We start from the raw sequence: 14,910 nt of genomic DNA, 5'->3' as shown, positions 1-14,910 counted from the left end.
TCAAGTTTAACTGTCTGAATCAGCTTATTGGAAGATAATAATCAAAAGTGATCGGAAATCTTGAACATTTTAAATGTATTTTCCATTGCTTTGAATGTAATATGCATTAACTGACACAAGAAGTAATCACGCTCCTATTATATCTAAATCCTGTCAGATTTCAGGTAGCAGTCGCCTTCAAGGACAATTAAACTCAACAGTCATCGACTCAGAAATCCAGAGAAGAACAAACTTGGTATTTTTATCTTGCTTTCAGTCGCTTTCAAATATTAGATCATAATCTCAAAAGCCTGGAGTGCTGTGTATTTAATTGTCCTGTCTATTTAGCTGAACATGAAAAAAGTGTCGTTCTTGCTGTTGAGACGGTAGATAACACAACGACTTCAATACGACTGGAGGATTCTAACAGCTAAGAGATTATTTTTTTATATAACAGATCTGATGACCATCAAATGTCCTCTGTGCTTCTGGTGGAGTATTACTTGTAACCAAAGAGACTTGATTTATCTTACAGAGCTCCATCATGCTTTTAAACCCCATCTGGTGATGAATCATTTTGCAGGTTGCGAGATGATATTTTATATGTAAAGCACTTCCTACTTCAAATTTCCATCAAGCACCTGATTTTAGATGAAGGTTAAAGACTAAATAATAGGTTAAAATGTTCAATTTTGTTTTAATATAACCTGAAATTATTTCAAATTCCCCCAAATGTTATTTGAGTCAAAAAGAGTAGTTAAAAAAACACACAAGCTCAAGATTACTGAACAATAGATTCTCAAGGTGCCCTGTGGTATCTGGCATGAAAACCTTTGCAGCAGAGACCTTAAATCTGGGCAGATGCTAGCTTGAGCCACCACAATCAGACTTATTACAGTACATCCCCCAACTCCCTTACCAGTTCATGGTTTGTCTTTCCTCCTATTTTTAGTTGTCTTGACAAAATAATTTGGCTTACCTACTCATCCTCATCTGTTCCCTTCATGTTTAATATATGAGAGAGGGACAAGCTGTTATTCATTTATGTTTGAGTAATCACAACATTTTGCTGGAATGCTGTATGTTGTATGAGTAATTGATTATAGTATTAAACAGTAGAAGTTTCGAGATGTTGTGGTTTTGAAGTTACTGTACTTTGCAAAAGTCTTGAGCTACTCCTCATTTGTTTTATATGTTATTGGTTTCTGATTTTATGTTTTGAAGTCTGTTCTGTTTTTTAGTGTTGTTACTATTAGGGCTGTTCAATATAACCATATATATCAGATGACGATATAAAAACGTCTATCGTTGCATTTTACGCTATCGTTTGTTTCGTGGTGTCGCAAAATGAACTGTTTATTGCAATATTTTTTCATTATTTTGATGGTCACTGTAGTGGCTATATTAATTTCTTAAAGTTCTCGCTCTCTCTTATATTTAATATAACCACACTACAGACAGATAAGCGCTTGTTTTTATGCGTTGTCGTTATTTCCACATAAACCTTTCACAATAAAGCTCAAGATCCTGTTGAGACTTTTCAAAATAAACTGAATCACGTGAAAGATCTAGAGTATTTACAGATGAGAAGCAAAAAAGAGCCGCCAGGTGCTAAAAAATAAACCTTAGACTCAAACAGAACAGGCTTTTCCCCGCAGCACGCCGTGTAATAAATACTCACAAAGAAAACGGCGGCTGTTACAACCTATGTCTAAAAATGTATAGTTTCATGCATCGGTTAAAACACTCGACTCCAGGTACACGACGCCCAGCTGGAAACACTTCACGCAAGACGAGCTGGCCGAGATTCACAGAATTTACAGAAAATGTTACATTTTTGTGATTTATATCGTTATCGGACGATAGATGTCTTAATATCGGGATATGAGATTTTGGTCATATCGCACAGCCCTAGTTACTGTCACCATCTTTGTTATTTAAGCCAAAGGGGGCTGTATTTTAACAAGAGTGCTAAGTTATCAGCTAATGCTGGCAAGCTAGGTTAGAAAGCTACATCCATAAACATATACAAAGAGAGATTTCTGCTAATTACTTGTAACACAATAACACGATAATTTCATTCAATTATTTTCAAATTAAAACACAGTTTTCTTCTCTCGTTTCTTGACATTTACTACAGGGGCTAACTTAAAAAAAAAAATCAGCTCTAAAGCTTAACATGGGTTTCATTTGAAGCCCTTTTGAACAGCTGCAAAATTTGTGACTGTAGTGTAATCATAGTGCATTATTACAACAAGTAAAAGTTACATATTTACTCTACAAGATTTTAACATCCACATCATAAAGGGAAAATGAAAACACTGCAGGCTAAAGAGATTGCATCTTCCTTTTCAAGTCACTCATTCTGGTTGGGTTTGGAGCTGACAGGGTTATTTTTAGACAGTGAAAATATGCTATGATTAATGGTTCAAAACAAAGACTCCATCTCGAGAAAGTCTGTGTTCAGAGGACTGTAGCTGGGAAGCTGATAGTCATTCTGAGCTGACACCACTAAATTAGTGCTGTTATCATAGATGTATCATAGAGCCCAGCCCTTAGTTTATCACTGGACAGAATAACACCTTAAATCAACCTTAGAGGCATGTCATTTATGGCAGTGCTTCCTGTGCTCCACCAGTGGTGGGTGAAAGCTCATACACAGAAAATTCAGAAGCACCTTAATGGCACCTTTTTGAACTGCTCACCTGCAGTTCAACATAGACAGTAATTGACACAGTGTATCTCAGCTTTTCAGTTTCTGTCTGGAATAAAAGCGGAGTGACTCCTCCAGAGACCTTTTTTCCGGTCACAGAAGAGGTCACCAGTATGTAGAGACATACTTCAAAAATTTAAATGCATTGCCAATTGAACTTGTAGAGCTGTGCTGCTGCACTGTGTTATAACTCACCAAGATTTGACAATACTGGTGCATCAAAGCTCATATAAAAAGGCTCCGTTTTTGTCTGCCTTGCAAGACTATTGTTGAGTGCTTTATCTCATAGATCTGCTGCACTCATTTCGGTTCCGTGCAGTCACACATTGTTCATTGTCGCTGGCTTAAGAAATATTATTAAATGTGATTGCTCCATCTTCCACGTGTATTTTCAACTGTGTTCGACTTAAGCTGAATGATTCCATAATTTCCTGTGGGGCACATTTGTAGACCAAGCTTATTGTTAAAAAAGTGAATGCCTGCCAGATTACATTTTTGTGATATTTTCTTTCTAATAATTCTTTTTGAAATAGTCTGAAGACTCGGGTTCTATCTTTCAGTCAAACTGACGTCTGTCTGTATCACTGCTTTCTTATGATTTTCATTTCAGATTCAGAATGCAGATGATGTGTTGATTACTCCTTTGGAAAAATTTCGTAAGGAGCAAATCGGCGCTGCGAAGGTAAGAGACCACCTACATGTGCAATTAGTAGCTGAACAGCGCAGGATATTTCATGTATTCTGACACGCTCACCTCCTCTCCTAAGCCCCTTCATTTTCACTACAGTATGTAAATCATTAATTAAAAGTAAAATGTGACACTACCAAGAGAAGTGCCCTGCCCCTAATTAATGAGGCTAGTAGGGGGTATAAACAAATGTGCAATTGTGATCTTAAACGGTATTAACTCTTTTTAGTTTTCTATAGTAGTTAGTTTATATTCATTAAAACAAGACATATTGGACATTTACTATTTCTGTATCCAACTATGTTAATTAGCACAAACTACATTTGACAGATTCCCCGTTTTGAAAACCACATTAATAATACAATACTTTATCCCATGCCATATTTCACTTCATTTTAATATAAAAATAAACTTTTTTGTGCTGTGAAAAGGGCACTGCACGATAAAATTCTAGCTGCAAACTTTCAGCATCTAATATATTTCACCTTCACCCATTTTAAATCAGATTACTTTAAACCTGATACGTATAATGCAGTCCTCACTAACCTATTGCATACAGGCTTTTGATATCAGTAGGGGTGTTGCTTGAAGGCATCCTGGTTCCACAGTGGACATGTTGTTGAGGCTGAAGCTGACTGCAAAGAACAGTGTGGGTTTGTTGCCACAAGCCATGCTTTCATTCCTGGCCAACGCAAAGGCATAAAATGAAAGTACAGCAGCTTGTTTGTGGTTATTCCCTTGGTGAGATCACACATGAACAAGCTTGTAGAATGCAAGCCTTTGCACTGCTCTCTCACACAGTTTGCAAGTTCATTCCTAACTTTATATTGAACTATGAATCATTTGCACATCTTTACACAACCCTGACCCCTGTGATGGTCAACCTAGCCTCAAAGTTAGACTCGCACATTTTGATTTATTTCACATGACTTGACAGCCACTGGTCTGTAAAAGCAGTCACCTTACTGTACGTCCAAAATAATGGAACAATCTCTCTTCACAGCGCTGAGGTGTGAACATAAATCATCTCCTTCTTCTGTCCAGGCCAAATAACCGATGTCACTTCATGTCTTAGGCATCACATGTATCTACCATAATGAAAAAGCACATTTTGCTTCCATTTCTTTCTCTCACTTCCCCATCACAGTGTTCAGTGCAATTGCATTGACTGACTATGTTTATAAAATAGTTCCTTAAAAGCCACAGCCCCTGTCACTCCCACTGCTGCTTATTTCCTCCGACCACTTTCTCCTAATGGCTCTCTCCTCCTACGGCCTATCCCCCGTTAAACATTAGCCCAACTAGAGTGAGATAAAAGGCTGACATCATGAGTGGCTGAGCAACTTTCCACTGTTCCGAGAATCTGGAGAGATCTGCAGGCTGTCTGACCCTTCCAGTTACTGCATTTCATGTCTGAGAACATAAGGTGGACAAATTGGGAGCTCTTGCCTTATATGGGTGTGCTTCGAGTAATCCCAAAGAGGTTACGTACCACTGTATCAGCTTCTTAGGCACAAGCACAACACTTCCATAGCAGCAACTCACTAGCAGATTGACTGCAGCACTATAGGACATATTAGGCACGGTCTGCTTAGCACAAGGCTGATCCAAATGTTTGGAATGAACCCCCTCAAACTTCAGTGCAGTCTACTGTAAATACACATGCTTCCAGAACTCAAACAATCACATATTTTCACCGGAGCACCATATGCACTGGCTGCCAGACTGTGATGTAGAACTGAAATTGTTGTTACACTTCTTCTTTTTACTCTCAGGTATATGTTTCTGTTGCTTTCCCAGGTAACACAAACAATACTTTCAGAACTGAAATAAGAATCGAGAATGATCCTAGTTTCTGTTTATTTATACTGCTACAGTGACCACAGTTTACTTAATGGAGAGTAAATATGATGAACAGTTTGCTTTGTTCACCATGTTTAGTGTTCAACTTCTAAAACATCTGTAATATTCATTTGTGTTTAATGAATATTCATTAATATTTTATGATTTATTTATTTTTTCAAAAGTGGGCCTGAAGTGTCACATAGAGCTGATGTTAAATTAGTACTAGAAAGCTTTGTGCACATTTAGGGGGGCAATGTGTGTGTATTTAGTGGTTGTCAGACCTTGAAATTTAAATAGGCCCCAGGGACACTTTGTCAAGGAAATACCAGGGGGTGTCTGACTGTGGGTGGCATTCTTCCTGTCGGAAGTTTTGACACTATTATATTTCCTTCAAAGATCGTCTTCAACATTAGGGGCACTGTGGGGGTCCCACACTTACTGAGTGTGAGGAATTAGTGCAAATAGACCCAATTGGGATACAGATGGCCACCAATGATTTGCAAGGTCCTACTGTACAAAGCGTGGTTAGACATCAGATGATTCTTAACTAGATTAGATATGACTTTTCCATCTATGCTGCATAATCCTAAAATATGCTGCTGAGTCAAGGGATCAATTAAAGTGGCCTGGGGATACACCTGCCAGCTGTGGCCAAAACCTTTGCAATCACACAGATAGGAACAGTATATTTTTATACCTTCATTAACCTTGGAATTTTTCAATCAGTCACTAGATGTAGGTAAGTGCCTCTTTGCATGCACATGACTGAGAACTTTTACTTGTATCCAATATACTTTAAATTGTATTAAAATACTGGAAAACAGGGCTGGCCCACAGACAGTATAAAAGATGATTATAGCTACAGTGATGTCAACTGCTGATTTCTAAAGTCCTGTTTTTGAGCCTGAAGATAAGCGTTTTCATCGTTAGCATCTCGGTTTCAAAGAACAGGATGTAACAAAGAGGAATGGACTGACTGTAAAGCTGCTTGCTCATTGGCTAATGACTCGTCAATCATAAGTAGTTAGCTAATCAGCATACCATAGACAAGTCTAAACATAGTGTGGCCAAGATTTACAAAGAAGTTCTACTGAGAGCATAAACTCATCAGATCAGTCTTCAGATCCCTTCTAGTGTAATGCAGTGTAGGATGACTTTGTGTAACGCCATAGAGTAGCCAATTATGAAGTGTTTTTTACACTAAAAAATAAATGACATTTCATTTAGAGAGTTTCAAAAAAGTTCAACTTATCCATAATTATATTAGGGATTTTTGAGCTATTTAAAAGCGAGAAATAACTAGATCCTTCCGTTAGCCATTGCTAGCAACAAGCCAACAATTAGCTTTCCGTAAAAGCATGGGTTATGGCAGTGGGAAAAGATGGTGAATTCTCCTGTCAGCTCATAGTTTTGGTCCTGTCTGCCTGATTTAATCTGGCTTGCTCACCTGGCACTGGATCCCAGAATTGACAATGGAATGTTCCATGCAGTACAATCCACGGAGGTGGACTTAACATGTTTTTATATTACAGACTAGACACTGTCTGGCCTTACAAGAGCCAAAGAAGACAAACTGCCTTTACTACCCTGCTCTTTTAGCTCTCATCGCAGCCCTGAAAATGTGAAGTGAGCATACCTCCCCCACCAGCAGAACTTTTGAAACACTTCATTTTGAAAAGAAAAAAAACAAAAAACCCTGGGCAACATAGAGTTGTACACGTTTATGTGTCACTACTTCATTAACTATTCACAACAATCAATTAGTTGAAGCACAGACAAGCTGGTCGGGCGTCAGGAGCTGTCAAACACACAAACAGATTCACACTTTTACTGTGAAATAATTTGTTACGCAGCAGCTGTCTGATCAGACAAGTCTGAATATTTTTATGTTAAAAGTCTGATCCATTTATTAAAGTTAAAAATATTTGTTTCAGTTTCCCCCTTAAAGTCAAAGTCAGTAACAGCAGTTGTGGTTATGTGGTTATATTATTGCACAGATGTTAACCATAAAAAGTGGGACCTCTCAGAATATTAGTACTTATAAAAACATGGGAGCAGGCAGTCTGATAATGAACTAGTTAGGGTGTTATTATTGTCTTGTTAAACTTCACAGAAGAGATGTTTCCTCTCAAACATATAGTGTTATCGTTCTATCTGATTTATTTCAAGGGCCAGTTAATCCAAATTACCAAAGCAGAGTTGACAAGCTTCAAATATCATCATCATATCATTTCCCTCCACAGCCCACAAGAATTGTTTTTAAGTATTCTTGTAAGCCATTGTTTACTGCTTAAGATTACACTGACCATGATAGAGAACAGACTATAGAAAAGAGTAGCAAACTAATATGAGATAAACTGGTGCCATGCGTTGGTTTTCCTTCTCTCCTTAATTTTTCTGAGCCACCAGGTGCCCTTGAACCAAAGTGTGATAAAATATTTTTTATCATTTTCCAAAATTCTCAGGATGTTGAAGATCCCCTCCAGACTCCTTTGTTGATATTCACTTTGAATATTAATTTATGTCTGATATACTTTTTTTTCAAATAAAAAAAAAAAAATAAGATATGCAGACTCAGGTTTCCACATAGTCCCCTGGCTCTGCAAGAGTTCCCAGATCTGAATATCAGATAAGCCTGCACTTTTGTTACAGCTTGCCTGGTAAGGAAGCACATTTTGTAGCGGTTTAACTAGCAAATTTAATAAAACGTATTAAACAAGATAACGTAATTTTAATAGATGACAAAAATATAAAAATGATTGAATGTGAAAGGCAGTAGAATCTTTTGTATTGGATGCATTTGAGTGTGGATATAGTTTGTCTGAGTTGCACAAAAACAACATGAAGGAGCTAAAAAGAAAGTGAGAGGGTAAATATAGGGCAGCCAGGCGAGCCGACTACCAGCACCGGTTTTATAGCCTGCCCACCTAGGTATCTAAAACACATGCCGAGGAAAGGAATGTTGAGAGTAAAAACTAGGGGTCATCACAGCCTCGCACTTGTCATACTAGGACTGGACTGCAAAAGAATTTTAATGGCAGAAAGTCCTGTTTACTGGCAGAGAATTTCAGCACATCTGAGTTTCCCATTGTCAATAGAAGATTTTAAAAAGGACTTTGGGTTTGACACAAAGTTAAACTCCAGATTCCAACCAAGTAGAGGTTGCTCTGTTCTGGGAAACTGCATAATTAAACACCCCGAACTTACTGATGAGTATACTTTTTAATATTTATTGAAAATGTATATTATGATAGGCCGGGTACATCAAAAGCAAGAAAACTTCAAATAACAGTGACTGCAACTGATTGTTAAAGTTATAGCCAATATATTAGTTGTTGACAGATTAATTAATTATGCTTTGACCTTTTCACTACATTGTGCTTATAGACTGTGGTTGTGTTTGTTCGCTATACGAGAACGACACATCCCAGCTGTATTAACATAAAAATCCATTGTATAATCAATGAAGGAAGTGCTGTCCTAGATACTATGCATTGCATAAAAAGGTTAGCAGCCTGTCAGTTATTAGTGTCGTAGTGATTTATCAAAAAATGCACAAGGCGATAAGGTAAGAAGAACAAAACGAGCTTTGAAAACATTTCTCCTAAGAACTTGAGATGACAGCACCGCAGATGATGCAGAGACTCAAACTTTGTGGTGCAAAAACAACAAAACGCATGAATAATGCGATGCAGATTGAATACATTTCTTTTTGTTATTCTCGTATCTGTTCCATCACTTCCCACTGTGCCCTACCCAATAAAGCAGAAACACTATTAAAACAATCTTTCTGAAAGTAATTACTTTTTCTCCTGATCATCAGAATTTCACAAGGCAGTAGACCTTGAGAGGTCGGTCTTTACCTGTTTTAAGGCAGCAGCCGTTCGCTGTAAATATATAAGATATTGCCTTTCGCAAAAGAAGTATATTAAATCAGATTATGCGCAAACAGTGAAATCATCCCGAAAAAGAAGAAGGATGCCTACAAGCATAAAGAAAAATTTAACATGAAAGATGGCGCTGAGTGCAGCTGCTGTGATAGCTTTGTCCCAGCTCATTGATAAGAAAGGCAGTAAGAGTTTGGTAATATTTTGCCCTGTTATCCTGAAATAGATCAAACCATCTGAGACGGTTGGCTTTGTGAAATCAACTATGTTCTTCAGTCTGAAATATTTGTAGGAGGTAACATTATATAAACTAGCAAGGCCAGGCCTGCAGTGCTTGTTTATTCTTCATTATATCATTTTATATAGTGTGACAGTAAACACAGCTGAAAGTGTTTGTTACATTAATAACTTCTTAAAATGCTAATTTGTCTAGTTTCTTCAGATTTCGATGAAACAACACCAAACAACAAACTATGGCAGAAAAAAACAGTTTGGCATCAGCAGAGAAGATTTTGCCGAAAAGAGACGTTTTTCTTCGCGTAACCCACTTACTCAACTCTGCTGCTCAACCCACAAATGCAATTTCCTTACACATTTGGCAGCATTTAGGGGGGGAAAAAAAGCTTCCAACAGTACCCTGCGATAATACATGATTCCCAACATTTCTTTCAACCGTTGCATTGAATAGGGGTATTGGGCTGTGAGGGCTGTGAATTTCTTTTTTTTTTTCTTTTTTTTTTTGCCTGTCCCGTTTGGCTCTTTTGCCATCAGAATTGTTGTCTAAAGGCAAAGAAAGATGCCCAACGGATTTACTTTACCAAATTGACCATCCCAGCCTTGCCGTAATGGTCCATTTGAGTCACCTTTTATTGTTTATTTTATTTTCACTTACTGAATATGGGACAGACTTCACTGGGGGAAAGAAGGGGAGAAAGAAAGAGGGAAAGAGAAACAGCTGAGAAGAGGGACGGGGGAGAAGGGCAAAAACCAAAAACCAACAGAATGAGCAGAAAAAGAAAAAAAAGAAGAAAAAAAGAAAAAAAAATGCATATATCAATCACCTGGGTCACCTGCTGAGAAAGAAAAAAGAAAACAAGCAGAAGAGAACAAGAGTAATAGAATAAACAACATCACAATGATATATGGGAATATGACAGTAAATACTAAATATTAAACATTATTGTGCAGCACATAAGATCAACAGAACACAGTGTGCTTTGAAGTAGGAGCCAAAAAGGGTGTAGTTTGTGGGTGTGATCACCCGTGTGTACACCTGTGAGCATGGACGCGTTTGTTTTTTGTTTTTTAAAAGGTTCCTTCATGTAATGATCTGCTAGAGGGTGTGGGGGGGCCACAGCCCCGTCCTCCAGGGCATGAAGCAGGTATGGAGGAGATCAAAACTCCAGACATCCAGAGGCCCCCAGAACACAAGAGACCAAGGAAGACCAACAGAGGGGCAGCCGCGCCACTGTCCCAGAAAGAGCTGAGGAGAGTCCCAGATGAGGGCTCACTCAGCAGCCGCGGAGCAGAAGCCAGGGGGAGTTGCAGTGACGCGCCCGTGAGCTCCGCCGGCAGCCAGCCGTGCCTGAGTGACCGAGCCCCAGGCCGGGAGGCCGGGGGCACCCCACCTCCGAAGTGGCCCGAGCAAGCCCCAGGCTCCAGGCCCCGATAAGCGGCCGCCAAGGAGTGAGCCGGTGTGTACCTGGACGCCCATCCCCGGACACAAAGAACCACCAACGCACCGATGTCTGAGGGAGTCCGCCACTGGCAGGGGAAGTGGTGGTAGGGGGAGATAGGCCTCCAAACCTTGGAGGGCCTAAGATGTCCCCAGAGAGGTGGCGCCTGACACCCAACCTGACATATAGACACAGAAATACAGGCACACACATATACAAACATCCATTCCCACCCTCATGCTCTCATATGCACTTACTCCACACTCAACCAACGTGGAGACAGACATAAAGAGACGCTGTACACACGATCACACTCCCCAAGCGTACTCTAAGCCCCGGGTCTAGGTACCCTTGCCCCTGGAGGGGGGGAACTGCACCCAGACCCAGGTGGTGTTACCCTTTTCCCTGCGGTGGGGGGAGGCAGACCGCCCCGACTCCGCAGCAGCAGGGAGGCCCCACACTCCAGACCGCAGTCGGACCGCCAACTCCTCCTCCTAGCCCCCCCGCTCCAGCAGGTCGCAGAGAATGGGGGTGAGAGAAGACTCCAAACCTCCCTCCACCCGCTCATTGTAGTGTTGATGCATGTGTGTTCTAAGGTGCATTTAAAACCCAGGAGGGCATGGAGCTACCTGCCAGAGAGCAGCAGGTAAGCGCATGGTCCCTCCTGCTGGCCCTCAATGTCTACGTGTATTTAACATTGAGAGGTGGGCAACGACGCCAGGGGTGAGGTGTACACCCTGATGGTACTTTGGATTCCGTGTATCGTGCCCACCCCCAAGATCCTATATGTATGTGTAATGGGAGCGTGAGTAATGTGAATGTCTAAGTTGTGGGATAAAATTGAGGCAGAGGCAGCCAGAAGGGGACAGGGGGGGGGCCTCCTCTGCACCCTGGTGACACACCCCTACTCCAAGGTCCTGCATGTGTGGGTGGTTGTGGTGGAGCGGGAAGAGGGAGGCAGCTGGAGATGGGGAGGGAAGGAAGGGAGGGGCAAGTGACCCCTCCCTGGGGCCAGCTCCCCCGCTGACCCCAGTAGGCACCCCCATACTCCGCGACCCACCCGGGAGAGGGGGCCCAGGCCAATCCTGGGCTGTGAATTTCTAATGGTACTGGTACCAACTGCTAAATTTCTGGAATCAACACAAAGCTGACTGGAATCAAATTTATAACATATCAATTTTAACTGTGATTTTTTTAAAATATTCATTACTTAGATGCAAAACCCTGCTAAAGATACTGAATAACTTGCTTGTTACCTTAAAAGTAATTTGCGTGGCCTGAGAGAACTTCTTAGTCACAGACTTAGTCATGAGCCAAGCTGACCTATGATATAATCCAAAACAAATAATCATCAAATCTGTCATCTTATTAGGAAGTTCCAAATGTCCAAATGATTCAAGTTGTTTTTCCCTATTTCTTATCTCTAGATTAGGTGGTAAGATGGTAAGAGGAAAGCTTCGCTTGACCTTGATGGGAGAGATGCCTAAGGGATCCTTACAATACAGACCTACTGCATATTCAAGGAAAGCTTGTCAAAAGATTTTCTTTTCCAGAGTATAATAAGAAAAAGCTTTTTGGAGATATAAAGATACCAGCGTTTTTCTTGCTGCATCTTTATTCAGCCTTTAAAAGTTGGTCTGTGATATACCAAGAAAATCCCACTGTGAAATGGAAAGGCATGCATACTATATTGCGGACTCTTATCTTTATCACTTTAAAGCCAGAAAACAAAGGGACTGATGAATATTGTTTAGACTAAAGCTTTGCGTTTTGCCTCACACACGAAGGATATTTTCTCTGTTTTTTTTTAAACTGCAGAAGCAGATGTTGTAATTATTTCATACTAATTGGCCAACTTCTTGTCTTCTCAGCAGGTGGGATATCAGGTAAAGATGGAGACAATTATTTATTTATTTATTTATTTATGTGGACCACATCCAGCTCCTGTGTGGTGAAATCACACATCAAAATAACCCAGCTATTGCTATTTAATCACCATTCTGGACCCCTGGTCCAATTAGCCGCCTCTTTGTTTTAAAGTTTTCCCTTTCATGTCACTGCTCAGAGAATCCGTTTAAAATGAACAAGCGAAGAGATATCCCGCATGTGATTCCTCGCTAGACATTGATGTTTGTGTTCTTCTAGGATGGACAGAAATGAGGAAGTGTAGTGTGATAGCTGGGGTTCTTTCCTCTGCATACACGTGCACAGAAACGTTCGACCTCCCTTGCCGCTTGGATCTGTTACCATGGCGATGAGAGGCGTAGAAATGATGGCCCTGAGGCTCGTTAGGGCCACTGTCAAAACTAGCGATGTGCAGCTAGTGTCCAAATATTCCTCCTGCAGTCTTCATATCTGTTCTCAGCATCCTTTCTATAGCAAACTGAGAAGTCCTGATGACCAAAAAAAAAGCCACCTGCAGTTTTTCCTCATCGCTTTCCTCCCTGCAATGTTACATTAGCAATTAGCAAAGTTACCCATACTACAGCTGCCATCAAAGCGCTCTTAACAGCAACATTAGACTTTTCTAGTTAGAAATTCCACTACAGAGCAATCTGCATCAGAATATTCTCTTCCTGCATCTGATTTATTCATGAGCGAACAAAGCAATCAGATGAGGAAATCTCCCAAGTGATAGGTTCATGTGTGTTTTGTGCACCACAGAGTGTCGGGAAGTGCTTTGACTTTATTCATTCCCAGCTAGATGATTACTCTCCAACGCTGGCATTAGTTTGTGTTAGAAACTCCCACTTTGCATGTGCTTGAGGGTATACATATATATATATATATCCACCCCAATGTCTTATGTCCCCACATGTTGGGCTTCAAAGCCTTTTCCTTGCACTGCAACTACCTTCTCTTGAAGACTTTTTGCAATTTAAATGCTCATATTCCACTCTGATTGCACAGACATATCCAGGGGCTGGGGGGTATGATCAACACATGGACAAACCAAGAAACACCTGGTGTTCTGCTAGGGTATCATTATGGTAGCACCAGTTTATACACGTCCTGCTTGGATCAAAACAAAGCAGTGCACTTTGGTGACTTAATCAGGCTGGCTATGCCTCACATATTCACTGTAACTCTGAGTCACTGCCTGCACTTTGTAAGTGTGAAAGCGTTAGGCCAGACAGACAGAGAGAGGTTTGTTTTTGGGTGGTTTTTTTTTTGTGAGGACTTTTCTGGTGTGCTCACACTGGTCAGCAGCGCTGGGAGATTCCTGCTGTGACTGTGGGGCTCAGCTAAACCTAAAGCTCTTAATTTAATGTGATCTCCAGTGTGTGTGTGCATGTGCGTCCGTGCGTTTGTGTGCATGTTTGTGTTTTCCCCAGGGCTTCTGCTGTATGCGTGCTCACAGAATAATGTCACATCACAGTGGCAGAGAAGACAGTCAGCTACCTTTTGTTCTCTAATAAAAAAAAACCTTAAGGGAAATTTATTTCCTGTCAGCTGACATCATTTTTAATCATATATTTATTTTCTCATCCACCTGTGTATTTCTTTTTCTTTGTTTCAGGAAAGAGTGCTTATATACAACAGATTTTGTTTCCCCTCCCTCATTGCAGAAGAGATTATTTATGAGTAGACGTGATAAGAAAGATGAAAATGAGATGCTACTACATTAAATTATCTATTGATTTGATTTTATTCTTGTTGTATGTTGAAATGTTACCATGTCTTACTGTGAATTCCTCCACAGTTTTATTTCTGAGGTTTGCTGGGGCTGAACGCTGTTCTAGGTCATATCAGTAGCTAGCCGATTAGACTTGCTAAATTTCAGGGCCATGGGAATGAAAATAAACAAGAAGGATCTGGTTACAGTGGCCGTTTCCTCACACTTTCCCCAGCCCCCGCTTATTCTGCCTCTCCGCTCCTCTTTATGAATGTTTGCATTGCGAGATGAGCTTTAAGTAGGCAAAGCTTGGTTTAGAGGTCAGACTTGCAGATGAGGCATTTGAATGTCCTCACTGAGACAGGTTTTCACTGCTTGGGCATTTTGATTAAGTACTATAAAAAGGATCTTCTGGGGGGCAAAATGTTTAATTTCTTTGTTCGTGTACTTTATGGATCGGCATCTCACATGAAAAGCCCATTTCCTGCGCCTTCTTCAGAGTCTTC

The 14,910-nt window shown here is 40.4% G+C and overlaps 1 protein-coding gene across 4 annotated transcripts in view; it reads left to right on the top strand.

Moving 5' to 3' along the window:
- The window catches only part of arhgap42b (Rho GTPase activating protein 42b), an 81,911-nt gene that overhangs the window by 44,867 nt on the left and 22,134 nt on the right, over nt 1–14,910 (top strand). For all 4 annotated transcript variants that reach the window (XM_023153596.3, XM_076873385.1, XM_023153595.3 and 1 more), the window contains exon 4: nt 3,303–3,374. In XM_023153596.3, the coding sequence (XP_023009364.1) occupies nt 3,303–3,374 (72 nt within the window). The remainder of the gene's footprint in view (nt 1–3,302; nt 3,375–14,910) is intronic.

The sequence above is a fragment of the Maylandia zebra genome, linkage group LG14 (genome assembly GCF_041146795.1).
Source record: "Maylandia zebra isolate NMK-2024a linkage group LG14, Mzebra_GT3a, whole genome shotgun sequence".
NCBI classification, from domain to species: Eukaryota; Metazoa; Chordata; class Actinopteri; order Cichliformes; family Cichlidae; genus Maylandia; species Maylandia zebra.
The sequence above is the reverse complement of the archived record's forward strand: the minus strand, read 5'-3'. Positions and strand labels throughout refer to the sequence as shown.